Below are 27,806 nucleotides of genomic sequence, written 5' to 3' on the forward strand. Positions count from 1 at the left end.
CCTGGACTGGTTCTTGTGCGGGTGGCACATGAGATGCACCATTTTGAGCGTGGCCGTTGCCAGTACCGCCTGACTGGCTCCTGTAGGATTTTCGAGCGAGATCGTTGCCAGTGCCCCTGGACTGGCTTGTGCGGGTGGCACATAAAAGACACCATTTCGAGCGTGGCCGTTTTCGTGCGGGTGACACGTAAAAGCACCCACTACACTCTCTGAGTGGTTGGCGTTAGGAAGGGCATCCAGCTGTAGAAACTCTGCCAAATCAGACTGGAGCCTGGTGTTGCCATCCGGTTTCACCAGTCCTCAGTCAAATCGTCCAACCCATGCTAGCATGGAAAGCGGACGTTAAACGATGATGATGATGATGATGATATACTTAGAGAGAGAGAGGGAGAGGGAGAGAGAGAGAGAGGGAGAGGGAGAGAGAGGGAGAGGGAGAGAGAGAGAGAGGGAGAGGGAGAGAGAGAGAGAGAGAGACACACACACACACACACACACACACATACACACACACACATCTACATGCTCAATATACAATATATTCCTATGTTTAAAACACAGCAGTTTTGCTGCAAAGCCAGTATGTCAGCAAAGATACACCGACAAATAATTATCAGTGTGAAACTGTTAAAATCTCAACTGGTTTTTCTGCAGCCAATCTTCTGCTTTGCCAAATTTTGTCTCCAACTAGTTAGCAAACAAACTGCAAACTACAGCTGCTGGTGTGAGTCTGACAACTTGTTTATAGATAATCTACTATATCTCAGTGACATTGTGGAATGGAATATCTGTGGCTGAGTTATAAATTTACTATAGAACACACACACACACACACATGTGCGCACGTGCATGCTATTGTAAAATACAATATAAATAAAAGAATACAACAGAAAATGTTCGTTTTTTATGGCCAATATGAATAACACAATATATCTTCCTGTCTGTCAGTTAGTCTGTCTGTTTGTTGTCCTGTTGATCTGTCTGTCTGTCTGATTAGCTGTCTATGTGCCAGTCTGTTGGTCTATCTGCATGCCTCTCAGTCTGTTAATCTATCTGCCCACCTCCTGCTTCTTCCCTGTCTATCTCTCTGTCTACCTGCCTATCTGTCCATCTGTCTGTCTACATACCAGCCTATATGCCTGTGTGTCTCTTTGCTTGTCTGTCTGTCTGTTAGTCTGTCTATCTACCCGTTTGTCTGTCTGTGCCTGTTTATTCATCTCTATTTATCTTCCTGTCTATCTGCCAGTGTGTTTGCCTGCCTGTTTGCTTGTCTACCTGCCTGCCTGCCTGCTTGCCTGCCTGCCTGCCTGCCTGCCTGCCTGCCTGCTACCCTGTCTATCTGTTTGTCTACCTAACTGTCTGTTTGTCTACCTAACTGTCTGTTTGTCTCTCTGTCTGACTACCTGTTTATCTATGTTTATTTATCTATTTACCTGTCACTCTAGCTGTCATATATTAGCCACCTGTTCATTGGAAGAGGACAGTCTATCAACATAAAGAAATCATTTCTTAAAAGCAAGTTTGTTTTTAATTAAGCAATTTAAAATAGTGTAATCTATATATGTAAAACTAAGAATGTGTGTCTGTCTGTGTGTATGTGTGCATCACAAAAACTCGAGAACTAGCCTACCAATTTCATTCAAACTTTACACATGCCTTACTTAGGGTCCATGGAGTGTCATGGGCCAAAAAATTCTTCAACTTCTTGCCTAATGTGAGCCTGAAGCAATCTTTTAGTTTTGTTTGAGGATCTCTTTCTCAATTTGTTTCCAGTTTGCCTTATGGAAGTTCAAATTGGAAAGATTCTGAGAGTTTCTTGTAGGTTGCATGTCCATGGTTTCCTTTGGTCCGAACATGGTCGTCAGCTCTACCATGTTGTTACAAAACAATATATGTCAGAGCTATGTGAAACAAAATAGCCCCAGAAGTGATCACGAAAGCATCAGACATTGTATTTCACTGTAGCTGTGGATCATCAATACCACATATTCATGTTACTTCTAAAATAAAATAGAAATCACAAGACTGAACTATTTACAGATAGTGTATAAACTATTTGCTGGTCTGCAATGGCACTGCATCAGTAGAATAAATTCAGAATGTATATAATAAATTCAGAATATATATAATAAATTCAGAATATGCAATAGAAGTAGCTCAGTAATTTAAACACTATCAATATCACATACCTAATGTATGTGTGTTTTAAACACCAGAAGATGCAGTTTTAGTTTAGAGAAGATCCTTTTAAAGATGTTTAGTGTAATAGAGATTGTATTTGTGATGCGTGTGTTAGCTGGTTAATTTATATTTCTGAAAATCCCAGCTTATCCAGATTGTCACTTGGGCATTTACTCACAAAACCAAATGCACCAATTATTATTGGTATAAACATGAATTTATAATCTAGACATAGGAGTTGAAGGTTTAGAAGTAGTTGTCTGTAGATATCCTTTTTCTCTTTGATTTTCAGAGAGATATTCACATTAGCAGGGCAGCTAACCTCTATGAATTTTGTACTTTGGTAGAAGTTTTGATGGGAATGTTCTACTAATATTCTTTGTATTGATGTTCATGTATGTATTTAATAACAAGGGAAGGGTTCTATATTTATCCCAGGACAGTCTTTATTTGGATGGCATTTTTGGGTAGCTGATGATCACATGTATGATGTCTTCCATGAAAATGTGACATAATTGACATTTTTAATTGTATCAAGTGCTTCACTGTCTCTTTTGTCTATTAGGTATTTTGTAGCAATCTCCTCTCCTTCAAAATGTGATGTATTGAAGCAGTCATGAGTCCAAGTGAAGCTGCATTTCATGTTGATGTTACCATAATCTTCAAGTCTTCGAGAAATTAGACTTTTTGTGGCATGCAGACTGTTTCACAGTCAGGTCTTCTTTCAGGTATGTTAGTCCAGCTAACTTGGGATTGTTTAGGAAGTCATCAGGAATAGAGTGATTCTTAAGGAGATAACTGCTGATGGTGTTCTCTTTGCTTTTCCACACTAGGTTTATGTATCTATTTTTGCTGTCAATGTTTAGCAGGTGCTGTCTAAGAGAGACTATATGACATTTAAAAGCTGCCCTCTGTCTCCTTTATCTCTTCTTAAGTAGAGCCTTCCGATATCACTGTTTTAGTGGACGTTTCCAGTTGATGTCAGGATCTTGTAGATTTTAATATCTATGGAGTGAATTTCCTCTACAGACCAGTCAAGCATCCAAATATTGGTATCAGCACTGGTACTGCAAATGCATTGTGCGATATTGTCTTGTTGTAAGAGGAGTGTTCCATCAGCCATATTTTTCTAACTCTGGTGTAATATTCTTGGGTCACTCTACCTTTATTTTTAGCACCTTAGTATGATGTTTACATCAATGCCTATATATTTATAGTATTTTTTGTTTGGAAGAGGAGAGATAAAGAAATTATCGATGCACAGGTTTTGGGTTTGAGGGACAGATTTTCCAAGTTCAACAATCAAATATGAATACCTCTTTTGACCAAATTCCAATCCGATATCATCTGAAAATGCTATTAACTCAGGCTGTTTTTTGGCATTGTTAACATTTTTAGTACAGATCTTCAAGTCATCCACAAGTTACTCTGGTATATCTAGCAGCTGCAAACCCTTACATATAGTCAATGGATTTTTGTTGAAGAAATGATTTAATGACAAAATAAACAGATTTAGAGAAAGACCATCTCTTTGGAATATTCTCTTAGACTATTGATGATTTTTTCTGCTTTCAGTTATACATGTGAATACTGTTGTCCAGTTCTTTGTGAACCTCTAAATAGCAGTAACTATGGTAGCAGGCACTTTTACCAAATGTGGAGGCTTCAGCAGCTATGAGCAATAGAACTGAATGCTTTCCTATGATCAAGCCATACTGTTATAAGGTTTCTGTGGTGCTTTCTTGCCTCAGACAGTGCAGTTTTATTTATCAATAGTTCTCCAGCACATCACCACATAGCCTTCTTTCCATTTGCTGGCTCATCACTATGTTGTTGGACTCACAATGATCCCAGAAGAATTGAGAAAGCTTAAGTACAGTTTGTATCTAATGTTTTGGCAAGCAATGACCCTATAGTTTTCTATCAAGGCAGTGGTTTCATTCTTGGCTTCAAGATCTGTTCATGCTATAGTAAGACAATTTAGTATTTAATGTGGCATCCCAGAGTACTTTTGAATATACACAGAAATGGATTTCTGTAAAAATTCAACCTCTTGTACCAGTATCCAACTATTAAGTCTCTTCCAATGTCTTACCATTATGCAGTTTGCATACAGCTATAACGAAAGTTTGGGGTTGATTGTGTATGTTTTACTGTCAATACTCATAAAAGTATTCTTTCCTAACTGTTTTTAACAATAATGTATTCTGGTTGAAATCTCTCTTTTCACTCCAGATCTAGATCAGAAGGATTAAAGATCATCTTGAGAAGGGTCTTTTTTAGTGGTAATGCTTTCCTTCCTTATCTCCTTATATAATGCTTATGGTTTGGAAGCAACCTTGTGACTTATACTGGCATGCTCAAAACTATTTGTACAATAGTGAACTTTTTTATTTAGTATTCTGAGTTCATGCTTTAGAGCAGTGGTTCTCACCTGGGGACCATAATTTTCTTGTTAAAATTTATCAGCAATAAATGTTTTACATCTAGAATTCATAAAATATTTTAACAAATTTTTTTTACAGTTCCTAATAATATTTAATTATAAAATTATAATATTAATTTTTTAAACATTGAATGGTTAGGAGAGTCCATCTGAGTAAAATAAGAACCAAAGGAGTCCATAGGTAAAAAAGGTGGCGAACCCTGCTGTACTCTTTCACCACAACTTTCTCTCACTCTTACTTCCTGTTTCTGTTGTGCCTGTAATTCAAAGGGTCAGCCTTGTCACCCTGTGTCACGCTGATTATCCCCGAGAACTACGTTAAGGGTACACGTGTCTGTGGAGTGCTCAGCCACTTGCACGTTAATTTCACGAGCAGGCTGTTCCGTTGATTGGATCAACTGGAACCCTCGACATTGTAAGCGACGGAGTGCCAGCAAAAAATTGGTGAGGTGTGAATTCATTATTCCCCTTATATTTTATTTTCTGGGTTAACCATCCATATGAAGGCTGCAGTATTATTTTCCATCTAGTATCAGTAAATTTCATTATCAAGTATATTGCAAACTTCCCAGATTTTCTTTAAGAGTGGTAGCAGTAGTGTACACAAAAGTATTAGTATTCCAGTAGTTAACATCACATGATTCTATGTGTTCCCTAGCAACATCTTCAATAACTTTTAATGTTTGAGCATTTGGAGATTTCTTTAATCTTACTGAGAATGGCCTGTTTGATGACATTTTGAAACAAGTAGAAAATTCTTGAATGCATTATGATTTCAAAATGTTTCTAAGTTGAATATATTCCATAGTTGTCTCAGTTGAATCAGTTACATGTGGAGATATAATTTAGTGATGGTAGTAGTGGTTTGTTTGTGTTTTTTTTGTATGTATGTATATATATATATATCTGTGTGGCAATGAATGTATATGTTTGTGTGTATGTATGCATGTATGATTTTTCTCTAAGGTTTATTTAAATTCTCCTGAAGAGAGTTCAAGCCAGTCACTCACAAAGCAACAAGACTTTTTGAGTTCAGAGAGTTTCCGGTGTTTGTAAATATGTGGTTGAGATGGTGTGTTGGTTAAACTGTTGATACACACCCATCCAAGTGTGTACATCTATTCACATTAGAAACTCAGAGGAAGAATTTTTGGAATTACAAATTTTGACTGTGCCACTAATAGATTGGATTTGGAGAACTTGTATCAGTTTCTTTTGTGCTTTCTTTGTGAAACCAAGTATTTTTAGGTTTTTGTGCAAATTTGTTGGTACATAAACTAATGCACCTATAATGATAGGTACAAACAAGAATTTATAATCAGGGTAAGAGAGCTGTCACTCCTGTATTAATTTACCATAAATGTTCACTTTTACTTGGACTTTTGCTTGTACAGTCACATCTATTGGGCAGCTGACCTCTGCAACAATGCATGACTTTTGTACCCTGTCCTACAAAACAATATCATGTCTGTTATGTTTGACTGAATTGATATTTGTTTTCAAGTGTTCCACCAGTATTTCTGGTTTTTAAAGGTGTGAATATCTGCAGGTTTTGACATAACCTTTGATGTATGCATCTGGGCAGTCCATCATGTGGATAGCATTGTAAATAGTCTTTGCAACTATATCATGCCTCGGGGGCAGGTAGCATCTTGTAAACATTTTGGGGCAGCTACTGCTGATGTTGGTGATATCTTCCACACTGGTATAACAGAGTTGATTTTTTTTTTATCACAGTGTGGAGGTTTGGTGGTATCTTTGTTTGTCTTGTTTATGAGGTATTTAGCAGCTATATCCTGTTTGTGGATAGTGAAGGCTTATCTTACTAGGTGGGATGTAATGTATCTAACGTAGACCCTACTCTTTCTGTCGATGCTGCTGTTGCCTTCTAGCTTACAGGATATGTATCCATGCATTGCTTTTTGCTGGCATGATGCTAGCTTGAGTATGCATGGAGTGTACTCATTTCTTTCTTTACTGTTGAGCAGGTGTTGTCTGAGTGATACAATGCGACATTCAAAGGCTGTTTGGACTGACCTTATGCCTCTACCTGCACCGCTTCATCTCATATAGATCTTATCAGTGTTGTAATGTTGGTAATGTGGAAGTTGCCAGTGGTGATCAGTGTCTTTCTGGTTTTGATGTTCTGACTGTGTATCTCATTGAGTGTCCAATCCAATATCCCAAATGTTGGTACTAGCACATGTATGAATGTGTGTGTGTGTGTGTGCGTGTATGTGTGAGTATGCGTGCATGTGTGTCTATCCCAGAGGAATGTGAAACACAGTCTATACTGACTGGATTTCAACACAGAATGTAGCAGGACCAAAGTAAATACTGAAAGATATTAAAAAAACTAAATTACCATGTATAATTACCGGTACTGGTGTCACGTAAAAAGCGCTCAGTCCACTCTGTAAGGTGGTTGGTGTTAGGAAGGGTATCAAGCCATAACAAAACACGCCAACACAGTGAAGCCTGGTGCAGCCTTTTGCCTAGCCAGCCCCTGTCAAACGATCTAACCCATGCCAGCATGGAAAACGAATGTTAAATGATGATGATGACGATGGTGAATTACCAAGAGTCATGCAAAAGAATAGAAAATTTAGTGGAAACATGTTTAATGTAATTATTATTGAAAACAACTGGCATTACAAATAATTAGCATTGAAATATAAATAGTACCTAAATATGTAATTAAAATACTTATGAAGTGAGAAAAAGACATTACTTCAATAACTAATATTATTACAAGTGCAGCGTGGAAGATGTTTATAAGCCATTTAAGAACAAACAAAAATCCATTAGATTCACTTCAACATTTATATTTAATTTGTCAAAATATTTGGTTAATGTTTACATCTTGACCTGGAAATGAAAATCAAAAAAAAAAAAAAAATACTGGAATGGGTGTAAATCAATGTGTAGGAAATGAGTATGAAAAAAAAAATGCGCGCAAAGCAACGGGAGGGTGGGGAGAGGACTTCGGAAAATTCACAAGATCCGAGCTTTTCCCTCACAACTTTTAGGAAAGTAGGTTTTTTTTCAATGAAATTTTATAGAAATACCTTTCAAACGGCATACATTACGATTATAAAGAAGTTTGTGGGGAAAATCCTTTCCAAGGGGGTGAGGAGAGGACTTCGAAAAATTCACAAAATCCTAGTTTTTCCCTCACAACTTTTAGGAAAATGTTTCTTTTTTTTCATGAAATTTTATATAAATACCTTTGAAACGGCATACATTACGACTATAAAGTAATTTGTAGGGAAAATCTTGAGGTGGGGAGAGAACTTTCGAAAAATTCCCAAGATCCGAATTTTTCCTTGTTATATTTCGAAATGACATTCAACTTTCTACAGATACCCTAGCGTAGTACTACTACTACACTACGTAGTGTTTATTTCTACCCACTTTCAATAATTTTTACGCTTTTTAAACCCTTCGTCGTTATTCTCATTCACTCGTTATTACTTTCTCTCTCTCTCTCTGTCTATATATATATATATATATATATATATATATATAGATAGATAGATACATATATATACACACACATATATACACACACACACACATATATATATATACATGTATACACACACACACACACATACAGTTATGAAGGAAAAACTTGGATCTTGTGAATTTTCCGAAGTCCTTTCCCCACCCTTTGGAAAAGATTTTCCCCACAAATTTCTTTATAATCGTAATGTATGCCCTTTGAGATTTCCTTGAAATTTCATTGAAAAAAGCCCCCATTTTCCCAAAAGTTATGAGGGAAAAACTCGGATTTTGTGAATTTTCCGAAGTCCTCTCCTCACCCCCTTGGAATAGATTTTCCCCACAAATTTCTTTATAATCGTAATGTATGCCGTTTGAAAGGTATTTCTATAAAATTTCATTGAAAAAAAACTCATTTTCCTAAAAGTTACGAGGGAAAAACTCGGATCTTGTGAATTTTCCGAAGTCCTCTCCCCACCCTCCCGTTGCTTTGCGCGCATTTTTTTGTTCATATTCGTTTCCTACACATTGTTTTACACACATTCCAGTATTTTTCTTTTTGGATTTTCATTTCCGGCTCAAGATGTAAACATTAAACAAATATTTTCGTCGCTTTGAAACCGCGACCTGTTCACAGATAAAACTTGTTGCTGCATCACATTTAATCATTATGTCAAGTACGGGAGACAACATCGGACACTTTTCGTTCTTATTAGACCTCCTCAACAAAACATACCTTTCACAGTACTTACCGATATCTTTTTGAAAGAACGACTGAGTAAATAGACATACAATTAGTATCCAGTCAGGAACATAAAAGATGGCATATTAAAAAAAAAATCAAATCACGAAAGTTGATAAAAGATATTTGGTAAAGGTTTCCTCTGTTTTTATAAGTCCACTGTAAATTTTTACTAAGTTTCAGTGTACAGTCTTCCATAGGTTCAGTCTCTGTCCAATCAGAACAATCGTCTTGTTATCTGCATATGGCGCTTGCTTCAAACATCAACCATCAACCTACTACAATATAACTGACTAAAAGTATTCATATTTCTACATTTTTCTTTTTAAAATTTATTCAGCTCTACTAAGATGACATAATTATAAGTTCCTGGGATTGTTGATACCTTCATAACTAATTTTTGTGTCTCTTAAATATCCGGGCTACTTTATCGATGATGTGAGAAACAAAACAACACAAAAACACTCAGGTAACAAAACAAAACCAGGTATGTGTTCACCCTAACTCTATATTAACAATCCAAGAAACAAAACTAAATCAGGTTTATGAACCTAACCGTGCATTCACAATGTTCTCTCTCTCTCCCCCTCTTTATATTTATATATATATATATATATATATATATATATATATATATATATATATATAGGTTCAAAATTGTACAAAAAGAACACAAAAAGCAAACCAGACAGGTGAGGCAACAACAATCAAGGTGTATTAGTTTGACTAATATATATACAGTTGTATGCTCCGAGGCAAGTTGTGACTTGATAATAACTTCTATGGTTTTTATTATATATCTGTTCTGCACAAACCGTATTATTTGTATATATGGCCAAATTGTTAATCCCCAAATCAAACATTTCCGTTGGGTTATAAGTATATCGTCTTTATTTTTGTATTGCACCTTCATTTCAAATTATAGATTTATTTACAAAAGATTATTTTTTTGTAAATTAATTTGTAATTAAAACGGAAACCAAGAAATAATCAAAATACAAATGGAAACACCCTTAAACTGCAAGCCAAGGGAAACTGGTGTTCCCCTCGAAAAGTTTTTACTTATATTGGAGGACAATTGAGATTGATGTGAGTGACATTAACCATTTGATCTAAGTAATTTTAATTGGAAGCGTAGTCGAAAAGTTGATATCGATTAAACCGAACTTCAGAAGATTTTATACAATTTTAATATTATACCGTTAAGATATCGTTTAACTTATCACAACCATGTTATCGGAAAGGCATTAACACAATTCCTTACTTTATAAATATTAGATTTCTGCAAGAAATTATTTATGCTCCAGGTCTTTGTTTATTTTTCTATTATTCTGTTATTATCGGTTGCGAGATGTCCAGTTTTCAAACAATAAACACGCTAACAACAGTAACAACCTGCCTCTAGGTGCTAGAAATAACTGCCAATCAACCTGTCGATCTGTTTATCACTTCCACCTGGTCTTTCAATGACTTTCTCGGACGGTTTGCTATAAATTCATCGCATGTAATTTTATCAACTGGTAAGTACATCGCACACTAATCACATCACCTGGTATTTCTTTATATTACAAGGTACAAGGTAATCTCAGTGAAAACCAATATATCGCCAGCAAATCCATCGTTACACTCTTATCATCATCATTATCATTTAGCGTCCGCTTCCCATGCTGGTATGGGTTAAACAAGGGGTTCTCAACCATTAAAGAAAAAATGTTTATCTCTGGATCCCTTTCGTTATCATATTATTCTGGTGGACCCCCATAACCATTTGATGTTTAAAAATGTTTCATAGATATTTCTTTCAAAATTTCTATTTTGTTTTTCACACATTCACTGGTGTAGGGTGAATTATGTAGAATATTAGAGAAATAATCCCAGCTGTTTCTTGCGATACATACCAATACATCCATCTGAAGCAAATTTTTTTTAGGAGCCATTAAAATACTATTGTGGATCTCCAATTTACTATTTTGTTGCATAGACCCCTCCCAAAATCTTATATGGACTCTGGTTGAGAACCACTGGGTTAGACGGTTTGACTGGAACTGGTAAGCCAGAGAGCTGTACTAGGTTCCAGTCTGATTTTGTCTTTGTTTCTACAGCTGGATGCCCTTCCTACACTCCATTAGTATAGTGGGTGCCTTTTATGTGTCACCAGCCACAACTACGATTTCACTTGGCTTGATGAGTCTTCTGAAGCACAACAAGTTGCCATAGGTCTTGATCACTTGTCATCACTTCCATAAGACCCAACATTAGAAGATCATGTTTCACCACCTCATCCCATGTCTTCCTGGATCTACCTCTCCCACAGGTTCTCTCCACAGTTAGAGATTGGCACTTATTTACGCAGCTGTCCATATCCATTACATGATCATACCTGTGCAGTCATCTCTCTTGCACACCACATCTGATGCCTCTTATGCCCAGTTTTTCTCTCAAGATGCTTACACTCTGTTGTACATGCACACTGACATTATACATCCAGCGAAGCATACTATGACACCCTATTGCAGACTACCTCGTTGACAAATGACAGGGACCTTCTCTTTGTGGCTGGTGATTTCAATAGACATGTTGGACAACATGCAGGGGGCTTCCATGGCGTACATGGAGGCTATGGCTTTGGTTCCCGAAATGAGAAGGGAACCAGACTGTTGGAGTTCTGTGATGCAAATGATCTTATGGTTTGCAATACCAACTTCAGGAAACCTGCCTGTCACCTAGTCACCTACTGTTCCGACAGACACACTAGCCAAATTGACTACATCCTCGCCAGAAAAAGGGAAAGAGGACTGCTTATAAATGGCAAAACCTTCCCAGGCGAAGAATGTACCCCTCAACACAGATTAGTAGTTAGCAACTTCGGGATCAGGGCTAAATGGATGCCCAGAAATAGACCAGCCCAGAGGAGAAGGGTCTGGAAGCTTAAAGATCCTGCAAATGGACAGAGATTTAGAGACATGTTACTCGAAGCCTTCGCCGAAATAGAAGGGGATATAGCGTCACATAATGTGGAAGACTACTGGAGGTTTCTACAGGACATCCTGCTGAGAGCCACTGACCAGGTCTGTGGCTGGTGCAAAGTCCCCTCTCGACCCAAAGTAACGTGGTGGTGGAACAATTTGGCTGACAGGGCTATTAGACAAAAGAAACAGGCTTGGAAGGACTGGAAGAACGGTGGTAGCAGGGAATTGTATCAAACTGCCAAAAGGGAAGCTAGGAGACAGGTTTACTTAGCCAGAGGAGAAGCAGATAAGAAAAAAAATTGCCAATGTTTTGCGCCATGAGGACCAAAGACTTGAGGTATTTCATGTTGCAAGACAGTGTGAGAGAATTGTGATGTACGAGAGAAATGTGTCCGAATGGATGATGGCTCACTTGGACTAAACGAAGCTGCAAAGAGAGAGGTTTGGAGATGCCACTATGAAAGGTTGCTTAATAAAGAGAATGAATGGGAGAAAGAGAGTCTGCCGAATGTCAACCCAACAGAGGGACCAGCTATCTTAATTGACAGTACCTTGGTATATAAAGCAATCAAGAGTATGAAGACAGGGAAAGTCCCCGGCCCATCTGGAATCACCGCAGAGATGCTCAAAATCTCTGGCAGTGTCGGCTATAGCCTAGTCACCCGTATAGTTAACCACGTGATACACAAATGAGTCATACCCGATGACTGGTGTAGCAGCACCATAGTCAGCTGCTACAAAGGTAAAGGTGATGCTTTAGACACAAACAATTACAGAGGTATCAAGTTGTTGGACCAGGTAATGAAGGTCATGAAGAGGATCATAGCCTAACTAATTAGGGAGCGAGTCAGTTTAGATGAGGTGCAGTTTGGGTTCGTGCCAGAGAAAAGCACCAGTAATGCTATATTTCTGGTAAGATAGCTGCAGGAGAAATACCTAGCCAAAGATAAACCTCTGTACCTGGCTTTCATTGACATGGAAAAAGCCTTTGACAGGGTGCCCTGCTCCCTTATCTGGTGATCAATGAGGAAACTAGGGATAGATGAATGGTTAGTGAGAGCTGTGCAAGCCATGTACAAGGACACTGTCAGTAAGGTGAGGGTTGGCAGCAAGTACAGTGAAGAATTCCGGATAGAGGTAGGGGTCCACCAATGTTCAGTCCTCAGCCCCCTCCTATTTATCATAGTCCTCCAGGCAATAACAGAGGAATTCAAGACAGGTTGCCCCTGGGAGCTCCTCTATGCTGATGACATATCTCTAATTGCTGAGTCACTATCAGAACTAGAGGAGAAGTTTCAGGTGTGGAAGCAAGGATTAGAATCGAAGAGTCTTAGAGTCAACCTAGCTAAAACCAAAGTCCTAATAAGTAGGAAGGTAGACAAACCACAAACCCCTTCAGGTAGATGGTCCTGCTCGATCTGTAGAAAAGGTGAAGGTAGAAACTCTATAAGATGTACCCAGTGTAAGCTATGGGCACATAAGAGGTGCAGCAATATGAAAGGAAGGCTAACTAGCAAGATAGTTTTTGTATGTGGCAGATGCTCAGGAGCAATAAACACTGAAAATGTGCAGAGAAATACTTCTGCCACATTCCAGGGAGAAAAACTAGAAGTAGTTGATAGCTTCCATTACCTAGTCAGTAGTGGGGGAGGGGGCACTGAAAGTGTAGCTGCTAGAATAATAGCCTGGGCAAAGTTCAGAGAGCTCTTACCTCTGATGGTGACAAAGGGCCTCTTGCTCAGAGTAAAAGGCAGACTGCATGACGCATGTGTACGAACAGCCATGCTACATGGCAGTGAAACATGGGCCATGACTGCTGAGGACATGCGTAAGCTCGCAAGGAATGAAGCCAGTATACTCCGATGGATGTGTAATGTCAGTGTGCATACTTGACAGAGTGTAAGTATCTTGAGAGAAAAGTTGAACCTAAGAAGCATCAGTTGTGGTGTGCAAGAGAGATGATTACGCTGGTATGGTCATGTGGCAAGAACGGGTGAGGATAGCTGTGTGAAAAAGTACCACAGCCTAGCAGTTGAGAGTACCTGTGAAAGAGGTAGACCCAGGAAGACCTGGGCTGAGGTGGTGAAGCACGACCTTCAAACATTAGGCCTCACCGAGGCAATGACTAGTGACAGAGACCTGTGGAAGTATGCGGTGTGTGAGAAGACCCAGCAAGACAAGTGAGATCATAACCTGTGGCCTTTACCAGGGGTGTGGCCTTTCCTTCATTGGACACAAAACCCTGCTTGCGAAGAGCTGTTGAGGCAAGTGAAATCGAGAATTGAACCAAATTCGTTGACTGGCATCCATGCCAACCTTCCTTCATTGGACACTAAACTCAGCTTGCGAAGACCTGTTGGAGCAAGTGAGATCGAAACTGAACCAAATTCGATGACTGGCACACGTGCCAGTGGAGCGCTAACAGCACCGTCTGGGTGGGATCACTGCCAGAGCAGCGGTCTCGCTCTTGTACCAGTGGCACGTAAAAAGCACCATTTGAGCACAATCGTTTCCAGCTTCGCCTTACTGGCAATGGTGCCAGTGGCATGTGAACAAAACATTGGCTGACTCCTGTGCAGGTGGCACGTAAAAAAACACCATTCGAGCGTGGCTGTTGCCAGTACTGCCAGACTGGCCCTCGTGCTGGTGGCACGTAAAAAGCACCCACTACATTCTTGGAGTGGTTGGCATTAGGAAGGGCATCCAGCTGAGGAAACTCTGCCAGATCAGATTGGAGTCTGGTATAACCATCCACTTCGCTAGTCCCCAGTCAAATCGTCCAACCCATGCTAGCATGGAAAGCGGACATTAAATGATGATGATATACACACACACACACACACACACACACAATGAACTTTTTTCAATTTCTCACTACCAAATCCACTCACAAGGTTTTGGTTTGCCTGAGGCTATAGAAGACACTTGCCCAACATGCCATGCAGTGGAACTGAACTTAGAACTATGTGGTTGAGAAGCAAACTTACCACACAGCCAGACCTGTTCAATTCCTGTGCATTATTCTATGTACTGTTTGTGCACTCTTGGCTACTTTTGCTGATGAGTAGTAGTGCACCTGAATATATATATATATGCACAAATGGGCCCTTAGGCCAGTTTTCTCAATCACCCCCACCCCATCATCTAACAGGACGAAGGGACATAACTCTTATCCTTCCTCCTTTCTTTCCAAGTTTCCTTTTGGTTTGTTTTTTTTTCTGTTTTGTGTTCACTCTTATTTTTTTACAGAGTACCCATGTTTCTTTGAGCCTGAACGATTGCAGGCTTGAACATGGTGCACTACATTCGATTCCTCTACTATCTGAGCATAGCAGTATACATTTACAGTAATCCCTTGCTATATTGTGCCATATTGCGGTTTATTATTTAAGCTTGCGTCGATTCCTTTGTGGTGTTGTTTTGCATTTATAATAAAATAAATATATGCAAATTGTAAAAATAATTTAAAAAAATACTGTACTGTTTCTACTTCACAAATTTTCACCTATTGCCCCTATTTTGGAACGTAACACTCGTGATATTTGAGGGATTATTGTAAACGATATCTTATCGCTTGCTGGATGGAGTACTTTTTTGTTCATCTTACCAACAACTGAACAGTACATTATATATATATATATATATATATATATATATATATATATATATATATATATATACACATATATAATATACGTGTGCACATGTGTATATATATATTTTTATTTAGTAGAAGCAACAGAATTACTCAAGGGTTGAGAGTTTTATGCGTTGGCTGCCAATGCATGAAACTCTCGACTCTTGAGTCACTCTGTTGCTTCTGCTAAATATTAATGAAAATATACATATACTCATATTTTGAGTTCTATATTTCCTGCTTTTGCATCACCAAACATATATATATAGAACACATGGCCTAACTTTTAAATGCCATTTGTATTTTCTTTTGATACGTATGCCACCTCTGGAACTAACCTTAGAGTTGGATCCACAGCTTTAATTAGATTTGGTACTAACATATTTACAGTATCCTACCAATACTTGATACATCTATTGTTGTGAATTCTGTTATCGTACCTAGCCTTACCTGGCATACTACTGAATCCTTATAAATAATTTATATATATCCTTTATTAAGGATATTCCTTAACTTTTCCTCTCTGAAAACGGTATAGTTGGCTTGTATGGAAATCTTTACTCAATGACCTATGCACCATATGCACAACTATTTTAGAAACAATTGTAAGACACTATGCATTATTTCTGTATCCCTTAGTTGCTCTAACAAGTCTGCAATTATGTTTGAATTATAAATTACATGCTCTGAAGTGATACCATGTGTTTTTCTTGTTCATTTCCCCTTTCTAATATATATGTATATATATATATATATATATATATATATATATATATATATATATATATATCCACACATACACACATATACATGCACAGTAATTGGGGACAATTAATGCTTGTAATATCACGAGGATCAATGACACCATTCAGCCAGCTTTGAAACAGATTGAATTCTAGCATTCTGTTTCTTCATGCTTGCATCTGACTTTTAGCTGTGACAGCACTTTATAAATATTTCTTTATTCATTCATTTCTCTTGATAGCATTGCTTTAGCTGTTATCTTTTCTTAATCTAAGATGGAATGGAGGTGGAGATGAAGAGGAAGACAACGTGAATTATTTTTACTGTATCTAGTTGCAAGCATGGTTGTATGGCTAAGGTGCTTGCTTCTCAACCTTGTAGTTTCAAGTTCAATTCCACTGCATGGCATCTTGGGCAAGTCTTCTACTACAGCTGCAGGCTGATCAAAGTTTTGGGAGTGGTGCTGGTCGATGGAAACTGAAAGAAGTTTGTTGTATGTGTGTGTCTGTGTGTGTGTGTGTGTATATATATATATATATATATATATATATATACACACACACACACACACATACATACATGACAGTCTTCTTTCTGTTTCTGTGTACTAAAGCTACTTACAAGTCTTTGGTTGGCCCAAGGCTATAGTAGAAGACACTTGCCCAAGGTGCCATACAGTGAAACTGAACGTGAGACCATGCAGTTTTGAAGCAAACTTCTAATCATACAACCACTAAGTTCTGCTAACATGATGGTTTTGTATAAACTTCATTAAAATACCACTACAAATCTCTCTGCTAAAGGATTTTCTATTGAGTCGTTTGCAGAAAATATTTTGTTACGCACATTCATGGTTTAATCAACTCCATTTCTAGAACAATTATAATGTAACTTTATAGTTGATACATTTCAGCTTATGCATGCATATTTCTCTGTGTACAATGGTTCCAAATATTTCTCTTGATAAAATTAGTTCGTATATTACAATTAATATACATATATATAAGTATATGTATATATAGCAAAATGAAAAGTTTTAAATCTAATATTTCCTTGTGTGTAGAGACAAAACAAAGTGTCTTTTTAAAGCATTGAATTACTGTTAGGAATAACTAAGCTATTGTTAACAAGGTGGTGTGTACGAGAAATTTCTCATAAGTCACTCTGACAAAAAAATTAAGTTGGTGTATGCATGTGTGTGTATATCTCTGTAATGTTTGTATGTGATTGTGTGTGTCTGTGTATCTGTGCATATCTGTGTGTATATGTACGTGTGCATATCTCTGTGTGTATGGGTGTATATCTGTATATGTATGTTTATGCATGTATATCTGAATGGGTATTATATCAGTGTTTGTATGTATGTATGTATGTATGTATATACACACACACACACACACACACACATACATGTGTATGTGTGTGTATCTGCATGTGTGTTTATGAGAGTATGTCTGTTTGTCTATGGATGGATGTATATCTGTGTATATCTCTGTGGGCATATCTGTTTGTTTATGTATGTGTGTATATTTGTATGTTTATGTATGGGTGTATATCTCTGTGGGCATATCTGTTTGTTTCCATATGTGTATATATTTGTATGTTTATGTATGTGTATGAATTAAATAGTTGGAATTTTTTGTCTTATTTAAAATCTGTTGTGTGGAGTTTTAGGTCTGTGCAACTATCAATAGACTACTGAATTTGAAAAACAAGTAAAAAAGAACATAGTATAACAACACGGTAACTAATTAGTTTGGTATATTGTAGTTTTTAAATTATATCTCTGTGCAACTCGGGCAGAACAAATACTATACAAGGTATTTTTATTTAAGCATATTTAAATGTTTTTTTCTTTCTGATGTCTACATCTTTTAGCAATATACATCAGTAAAAGATAGATATATGCACACACACGTGTGTGTGTATATATATATATATATATATATATATATGTCTAAAACAAATAACTGGTACTCCATTGGTTACAATGAGTGTTCCAGTTGATCTGATTAATGGAACAGCTGCTCATGAAATTAATGTGCAAGTGGCTAGCACCCAACAGACATATGTGCTCTTCATGTAATTCTCAGGGAGATTCAGCAAGACACGGAACATGACAAGGCTGACCCTTTGAATTACAGGCACAGCCCATTTTTGCCATTTGAGCGGACTGGAGCAGTGCGAGATAAATAGTCCTGCTCAAGGACACAAAGTACTGCCAGAAATCACTCATGATCGTGTGCGCTGAATACCCTAACCACTAAGCCACATGCCTCTATACACGCACGCACACACAGAGAGGCATGGTTGTGTGGTTAAGAAGTTTGCTTCCTAACCATATTTTGGATTCAGTCCCACTGTGTGGCACTTTGGCCAATTGTCTTCTATAGATATGAGCCAACCAAAGCCTTGTTTGTAGATTTTGTAGATGGAAACTGAAAGAAAATGGACATATATCTATAGTGTAAGTGACCATGATCATTATACATGTGGTGTAATCTTTTCTATGTCTGGTTAGGAAGAAATAATGCCTTGCTTGGAAATAAGTGTGAGTTGGCAGCATAGGAACAACAGGAAGAGCACCTAGTTGTAGGAAATTTTTCCCAATGAACTCCATGACAGCATGGAAAAGTGAATGTTAAAATGCTTTGCAAACTGAATTTGAATGCCATAGTAAAAATCACTGCTCCAAAGTGCTGCTCTGTAGATTGAACTTAGAACTGCGTGGTTGGGAAGTGAATTTCTGAATTGCACAGCTATGCCTTTTCACATTTCTCTATTTAAAACATTTATACACCCACTAAAATATGTTTTAATCTTTTAGCATTCAGATAACTTCATCAAATATAATGCCTTATTTTCCCCTTTGTTTTGAATTAATTATCTATAATCACAAAGCTTTGAGGTTTCAATGTGGTGATTGTTTATTTTTAGAATGACAATGTAGAGTGGGTATGAGAGGTCAGATTTGGCCAGTTTAAACATAAGTCATGTAGAATATTTGGGCTGGACAAGGCTGGTTTAAATGCTAAAGGGTTAAACATGTAAACATGTATATGCACAATAATAGCAGCATGGTTAAGAAGTTTGCTTTGCAACCATGTGGTTTCAAGTTCAATTCCATTGCACGGCACTTGGGGCAAGTGTCTTCTGCTATAGCCCCAGTCTGAGTAGAGCCTTATGAATTTGGTAGACAAAAAAGTATAAGACGCCCATTGTATACATCATCATCATCGTTTTAACATCTACTTTTCCATGCTTGCATGGGTTGGATGGAATTATTGAGGCAGATTTTCTTCAGCCAGATGCCCTTCCTGTTACTAACTCTCACCTATTTTCAAATAAGGTAATGTGTCCTCATAGCCAGACATGCTTTCATGGAAGATTGTTAATGAAAGACACTACTTGCATAATGGTAATACTCATTTACAACTATTACGCAATGTCAAAGCAAGAAGATAGTAACACACACACACATGCACACACATACACACACACACGTGTTAAAAAGCACCCAGTACATTCTGTAAAGTGGTTGGCTTAGGAAAGGCATCCAACCATAGAAATAATGCAAAAGATGACATTGGAGCTCAGTGCAGTCTTACAGCTCATAAGTTCTCTGTCAGACCATCCTACCCATACCAGCATGGAAAGTGGATGCCAAATGATGACAATGATCATCATCATCATTTAATATCCGTTTTCCATGCTGGTATGGGTTGGACGGTTTGACAGGAGCTGACCAGCTGAAGAGCTGTTCAGGCTCCATGTCTGTTTTGGTATGGTTTCTATGGGTGGATGTCCTTCCTAATGCCATCTACTTCACAGAGTGTACTGGGTATTCTTACGCAGCACCAGCACATGTGCTTTTTATGTGGCAACAGTACCTATGTACCTGCAAGATTAGGGATGCTCAGCTGGGGAGGGTTCCAAGGGACGAGCTTGTATGCAACAGCAACCATGCTTTTACTTCGCACAGCAAACGACCAGGAGTCTTAGTCTCCTGTCATCCCTTCTGTGAGTCCCAATGTCTGTAGATCCTTTCTCACCACTTTGTCCCGCGTCTTCTTGGGTCTATCCTTTCCTCATATTCCCTCTAGAATTAGAGCTTGGTTCCTCTTGATGCAACTATCTTCATTCATATGTATTACACGGCCATACCAGTGCAGTCTTCTCTGTTGCACACTACATCTGATGCTACGTATATCCAGTTTTTCTCTCAAATCACTTACACTCTGTTGTATATGCACACTGGCTACCCATCCAGTGAATCATACTGGCTCCATTATATATATATATATATATATATATATTCTTTCTCTTATTCTTTTACTTGTTTCAGTCATTTGACTGCGGCCATGCTGGAGCACCGCCTTTAGTCGAGCAAATCAACCCCAGGACTTATTCTTTGGAAGCCTAGTACTTATTCTATTGGTCTCTTTTGCCGAACCGCTAAGTTACAGGGACGTAAACACACCAGCATCGGTTGTCAAGCGATGTTGGGGGGACAAACACAGACACACAAACATATACACACACATGCATATATATATATATATACATATATATACAATGGGCTTCTTTCAGTTTCCATCTACCAAATCCACTCAACGCTTTGGTCGGCCCGAGGCTATAGTAGAAGACACTTGCCCAAAGTGTCATGCAGTGGGACTGAACCCAGAACCATGTGGTTGATAAGCAAGCTACTTACCACACAGCCACTCCTGCACCTATATATATATATATAGTGCACACACGCACATCATCAAAGTAGGCTTCTTTCAGTTTCTATCTACCAAATCCCCTCAAGGTTTTGGTTGGCCTAGGGTTGTAGTAGAAGACACTTAACCAAGGTACCATGCAGTGTAACTGAACCCAGAACTGTTTAGTTGGAAAACAAACTTTTTGTCACACAGCCATGCTGGTGCCTATTATCAATGTATGTGTATGTGTGAGTGTGAACGTTTACATTCTGTGATTACATGAAAAATCACTGAGTTACAGTTGGTTTTGTCTGTTATCATTTCACTGTCAACATTGTTTAGTGGCTCTGCACTTTTGAAAATGATTGAAATGAAAATGCTCTTACTTCAAAAGCAGAAGAAAGGGTCTCTGGTTGTATCTCAGCAATATGTATTCATCTGACTCATGCTAGCCTGGAAAAGTGCATGTAATATGAACTAACAAAAAATTATCATCATCATCATCATCATCATCATCATCATCATCATCATTGTTTTATGTTTACTTTTCCTTGCCTGCATGGGTCAAATGAAGTTTATTGAGGCAGATTTTCTATGGCTGGATGCCCTTCCTGTTGCCAACCCTCACCTGTTTCCAAGCAAAGTAATATTTCTTCATGGGAACAAATTACTCTGCTTGTAAGACAGTGACAATCATTTACAACTATCATGTGATGTCAAGACAAGGAACACACACACACACACACACACACACACACACAACAGGCTTCTTTCAGTTTCCCTTTACCAAATCCATTCACAAGGCTTTGGTTGGCTTGGAGCTATAGTAAAAAATAGTTGCCAAGGTGCCATGCAGTAGGATTGAAACTGGATGTATGTGATTGGGAAGCAAACTTCTTAGCCTACAGCTACACCTGCATCTAATGGTCATACCTCTGCCTAATACAGTAATAGTATTAATTACCATGTTTTATGATAATTATTTTGACAAATTTCCACCAACAACTTTTCTTTACAGTTTCTCTATTAATAGTGTTTTGCAGTCTCTGTTGTTGCTTGGATAAAAGCCTCAAAACTGATATGATTCAATAATGTAGTCACTTCATTCTAAGCCATTGTTGAAGATTAGGAGTTATAACCCCAATATTATTCTGCTACAAGAATAAATGTCTTAACCCTTTAGTATTCAGTCAAATATAATACTTATTTATTTGAACTAATCAAACATTGTTTTGTCGCTTTGAGATTTCAATGATGTGATCACTTACTTTTAGAACAGCATTGTAGTGTAGTTGTGTGGGGCCTGATCTAGTTTATATGGAATATAAAACAGGTGGAATATTTGGGTCAGATATAGCAGGTTTGAATGCTAAATGGATAAAGCATGATATTTAGAAAAGAAAAATGTTTCTTATATCCATATCCTGATTAAATTAATTAGTATATTGTATAATTAGTTATCATGAACTAATCAGTAAACATATTGTGTGATTGTTATTGAATTGATTATTTATCATATTGTGTGTCATGTGGTTGTTACTTAACTAATTAATTACCATGTTGTGGTGGTGGTGAGCTGGCGAAATTGTTAGCATGTTGAACAAAATGCTTAGTGGTATTTCATCTATCTTCACATTCTGAGTTAAAATTCTGCTGAGGTGGACTTTACCTTTCACCTTTTTGGGGTCTATAAAATAAGTGCCAGTCGAGCCCGGGGGGGGGGGGGGGATATCAATGAATTGATGTACTCCTCCCCCAAACTTGCTGGCCTTGTGGCAAAATTTGAAACCAGTTACCATGTTATGTAGTTGTTAGCAAACTAATTAGTTATCATGTTGTATAGATGTTAATGAACTAATTATTCACCATGGCAAGTGGTTATTACCAAACAAATTAGTTACCATGTTGTGTGGTTGTTAACCAATTAATTAGTTACCATGTTGTGTGAGTGTATATGTACATGTATTTGTGTGTACTTTTGTCTTAACATAATGTTGGAGCTTCACCGTCACACAAGTGGTGCTGTTCATTTCCAATATTCCATAAGAAATGTCTAGCAATGAGGAAATATTACCTTACTTGGAAACTGGGAAAGACTGGCAACAGGAAAATCATCAGGCTATGCAAAGCTTGTCTCAACAAATTTTGTGCGATCCATTAAAGCTTAGAAAAGTGACTGTTGCAATGATGATGGTAAGAAACATGAGCACATAAGGAATTGTCAATGAGCTTCTTTTTCATTTCTGGCTGTGGCTGTTTCTCTTGTTTGTAATAATCCTTAGCCCTTTCACTGTGAAATTAAATTATTGTATTTTAATGTGTATAAGGAACCCCCTAATTTTTAGGGCTTAAAATTTGGAAAAGAGGTTTTGTAAGGGATTAGGTTAATTTTGATAAGTGCATCCGCACTTATCGGGTAATGCATTTCATTTTTGTGTGGGGAGAGAGAGAGAGAGATGAGAGACTATGGAAGAAAGGATCTTCTATGAAAGAGAATGTTGTACGTCATGGAGATTTGAAGTTCGAGAAATTAAGTAATTTATTAATATCTCTAATACTATCCATGTATAAGAAACTCCTATATTTAAAAAAATAATTTCTGACAAAAAAGGGTTCCTTACATACGTTAAAATATGGTGTATGGTTATTCCTGTAATATCTATTTTCATTAGGTCATGTTGCCTCAATAAAGTTGACATATCTTACCAAAAAATAGTTTCAAACATGACATTTCTCAACAAAAGATAGTTTGGTATATGAAACTGATTTCTGCAGTAAAAGGGTTAACAAAACTTATGCCTGTAGTTCAGGAGAGATTCCAGTTTGGTGGTTGAAATAACATATACAAGAATTGAAAAAGAATAACCATTTAATAATTAGTGCTACCTCTACTGACTTTGGCTGAGCTTGATCTGATTCTCTCAAACACAACATGTTAGGTTCTGTTCATAAGGAAACACTTTATCCACTGCAGCAGCTTTCCATGAACTCCAGTGTTCGACAGTTTCTTCAGCAGGATTTTGTAGTCCACTCTGTCAAATGCCTTGCTGAAATCAAGGTATATGACATAAGCTTCTCCCAAAGCTTCTAAAATGTCATCAAGATGGTGCAGAAGCTGCAACAGGCAGTCCCTGCCATCACAGAAACCATGCTGGTTGGGGTTCAGCAGATTGTTGTCTTTGAGGTAGTGGGTTATTCGCGATCTCACCACCCTCTTAAATGCTTTAATGATATGAGAGGTGAGTGAAATTGGATGGTAGTTCGCTGCAAGAGATTTGTTTCCCTTTTTGAAAACTGGAATGACAGACTGGGAAAGAAAATGATTAGAAATGTAGCCTGTGTCAAGTGAGTTCCTCCAGAGCTCAGCTAGAGGGATTGCAATTTGATATCAGCACATCTTCAGGACAGTGGCCGGGAACCTATCGAGACCTACTGCCAAGTTGTGTTTGATCTTATTTATTTCTGTTAGGATATCAGGTGCACCAAAAGTTATGTCAGATATAGTTAGTTGAGAGTTTACATCACTGATACTAGCCAGATCAACTGCATTAGTGTTACTGAAAACAGAGCAGTATTGCATCTGCAGTATCTTGCACATGGATTTTGCATTGTCGTATAGAGTATTCTCATCAACCAGAGAACCAACAGAGGAAACAGCAACTTTTTTTTTTTTTGCAAATGAAAAGAACACTGAGATTGAGTTTTATTTTCTCAGTGGCCCAGTTCCCCTCAGCTGCTCTTTGTTTGTTAATGATGGTCATCATGCTTTTTTGGAGGTTGTGTTTTTTCCATTCGAGTGATGCAGTGACAGTCAAATGGGTGCATTGCTGCTGGCAGTATTTAAGTTGGTTGGTTTTCTTGTTAGTTCTTTTTATTTTTTTGATAATTTCTCTTCTATTTCTAGGGATTCTGCACTTAGATTTGTTTACTGATCTTAATTGGGTATGTTTTGAGCATATATTTGTTAGAGTTTCTACAAATGTCTGCCATGATGTGTTTATGTTGGTGGGGGGGGGGGATGCGTGCATGAAGGCCCAATCAACTTGTGCAAAATCATGATTGATCGCATCCCTGTCTGCATTATGAAAATCCATAGTGTCCAACGGATGGGCTGGAGAGATGTCATTGGGTTTGATCTTTGGATGGTAGAATCTCAGATCACAGAGAACCATGTCATGGTCTGAAAGTAGTGGTGTTTTCCCCCCTGCAATATTGTGAATAGTGTCTATCTACATCAATGACATAGTAGACTTCATCAAACATTGTACATTGAAAATTTTTGTTGATGATTCCAAGCTCTAGAAGGCCATAAACGGTATGGGAGACTGAACATGCCTTCAGTCACATCTGTTTGCTGTTGTCCAATGGGCAGGAAAGAACAATATGCTTCTAAATAAAGATAAGTTTAATATACAGAAATAAATTTATTTCTCAAACGCGTGATAATGCTATAAATAAATTTATTTCTGTATATTACAATACATCTCAATGCTTCTCAAGACAAACTTTGTTTACTTTCATCGTGAAGATAAGTTTAATTTGATCCACTTTAAAAAAGAGGATACTCTGAAACTACCATATGCCCTTCCCTCGGGTGACTCCCTAGTGTCATCCAGAGACCTTGGAGTAATTGTTGGTAACAATCTAAGCGGGAGTTCCCATGTAAAAAGCAAGGTTGACTTGGCCCACAAGATGTGTTCCTGGATTCTGAGAACTTTCTGGTCTAGAGATGCTCACACCATCCTTCTCTACTCTACTTTTGCTCAACCCCACCTTGAATACTGTTGCCCACTGTGGTCTCCCCACACAAAGTAATTCATTATGAAAGTGGAAGCACTCCTGAGGTCAATAACAAGAAAGATAGACGACATGACAGGCATTGACTATTGGAGTCAACTAAAAAATCTCAATCTTTACTCTCTCCAATGCCGCCATGAGTACTGCATCATTTGTGGGATGTGGAAAATATTCCATCAATATTGCACAAATTATGTTGGCATCAATTTTAAAATCCACCCAAGACTTGGTCCCGTGCTGTCCGCCCTTTAGAAAAATCGAACTCAAGACACACAAGAACATTACAACACAAGAACTTTACCTCAACCGGTCCAGCTCTCTTTAATATTATGCCAAAATACATCAAAACGGAAACAGATCCTATAAAATTCAAAAGTTCTCTGGACAAATTTCTCCCCCCAAATCCCGGACCAACCTCCTATACCCAGATATGTCTCCAACAATAATAACTCTTTGCTAGAGTGGGCCATGGTGTCCCATATATGACTGAGGTGTGAATCATGATCTAAAAGATTTCACCAGGTGGTGCTATTAAGTTAGACATTGCCTGGGCCTATACTGGCTGAAGCCTATCTAAGTTATCACGTAAAAAGCATCCGGTCCACACTGTAAAGTGGTTGGCATTTGGAAGGGTATTCAGCTGTAAAAACCATGCCAAAACTGACCTCACCTGTGTTGGTGCCATGTAAAAAGTACTCAGCCCACTCTATGGTGTAGTTGGTGTTAGGAAGGGCATCCAACCGTAAAACTTATGCCAAAACAGATACCGAAGTCTGGTGCAGTCTTCTGCCTGGCCAGCTCCTGTCAAACTGTCCAACCCATGCCAGCATGGAAGGTGGACATTAAATGATGACAATGATGGTGATGCATTTATTTTCCAAGATTCTTGATGTGAAATTGTGTGTTGAAACAGATATTGTTATACTTGGGGGATAGTCATCATTTGCCAATTAAATACACACTATATATTTGGTCTTTATTTCAGCTTTATTACTATTATTATCATTTAGTGTCTTTGTTTAAGCTCTTTTGTCACACATCCTGTGATCTCATCAGCAATCCTCTATTCCACGTCTCCACTTGTTCTACTTATTCCATTTCATGACAAAATTGAATAAGTAGAACAGGAGACGTGTGATACAGAGTTGCTGATGAGATCGCAGTATGTGTGACGAAAGAATGTAGACAATGACACTAAAATAATAATAATAAAGCATTTAATAATCTTTTCATCTTGTTTTATTTTTGAAGGTAGAACGCTGATAGTGGAAAGTAATTCCCAAATTACCTCCCCAAAATGATGTCCAGTGAACAGAGCATCTGTTCTCACTTCCATTTACGCGGCATTGAGTATGTCATTTCAATGATGTATGGAGAAGGAACGGGCAATAATTTCACCATTGAGGTCCTTGACAATGGGACCTTGGATGTGTGGTGTGGTACATTTGATGTAGAATGTAAGTTTTGTATGTCTATTTTTCTGTTTATTATTTTTTTTCTTTTTTCTTTGGACTTGCATGAATTGTTCCATATAGCTACATACAATACTTCTTTTGAAAACAAAAAAGTCAATCAAGGATATTTGTTATTTGAATGTCAATTTATTTCATGGGAATCTGGTAAATAACATTAATTACTTCACTGTACATAGCTTGAGATTAAATTGATCACCTGATTAAATTAGATTAAAAATTTAAAATTATACAAAATAAATTTACTAATTCTAAATGAAAGTTGGATTCAGAAGTTGTTCTGTTCATATTTTTCCTTGGAGAGATTTAAAAACAAAAATGAGGTAAACTGGTTCCATCAAGAATTGAAAATAGATCAGACCTTGCTATACGATAATTCACTGCTTGTTTAGCATCCTGCAACCATAATCATGGTCTATGCATTTATTCATGGCATTGTTGCCAACCCTTATTGAAACAAAAATGTATGCATGTATCTAAATTGGCAATGATCTTCAATTTGATGAATAAGCAATAACTGTGAAGTTATTTCATTATATTTAGCTGCAAAGATGGGAGAATATTTTCCTGTTAAGGTGGTAGAATATTTCATCAAAGATTATCCTCCTATG

The 27,806-nt window shown here is 37.7% G+C and overlaps 1 protein-coding gene across 5 annotated transcripts in view; it reads left to right on the forward strand.

Annotated features, from left to right (window-relative positions):
* LOC106877348 (centrosomal protein CCDC61) overlaps window positions 1-27,806 on the forward strand; it is a 118,054-nt gene that overhangs the window by 22,052 nt on the left and 68,196 nt on the right. The window contains exons 1-2 of one of the 5 annotated variants that reach the window (XM_052970639.2): window positions 8,847-9,357; window positions 26,975-27,180. In XM_052970639.2, the coding sequence (XP_052826599.1) occupies window positions 27,021-27,180 (160 nt within the window). In that variant the 5' untranslated portion in view covers window positions 8,847-9,357; window positions 26,975-27,020. Of the gene's footprint in view, window positions 1-8,846; window positions 9,358-9,849; window positions 9,960-26,974; window positions 27,181-27,806 lie in introns of those variants that run through there. The other 4 variants (XM_052970642.2, XM_052970641.2, XM_052970644.2 and 1 more) reach the window with 4 other exon arrangements.

The sequence above is a fragment of the Octopus bimaculoides genome, chromosome 9, assembly GCF_046866305.1.
Source record: "Octopus bimaculoides isolate indiv1 chromosome 9, ASM4686630v1, whole genome shotgun sequence".
NCBI classification, from domain to species: Eukaryota; Metazoa; Mollusca; class Cephalopoda; order Octopoda; family Octopodidae; genus Octopus; species Octopus bimaculoides.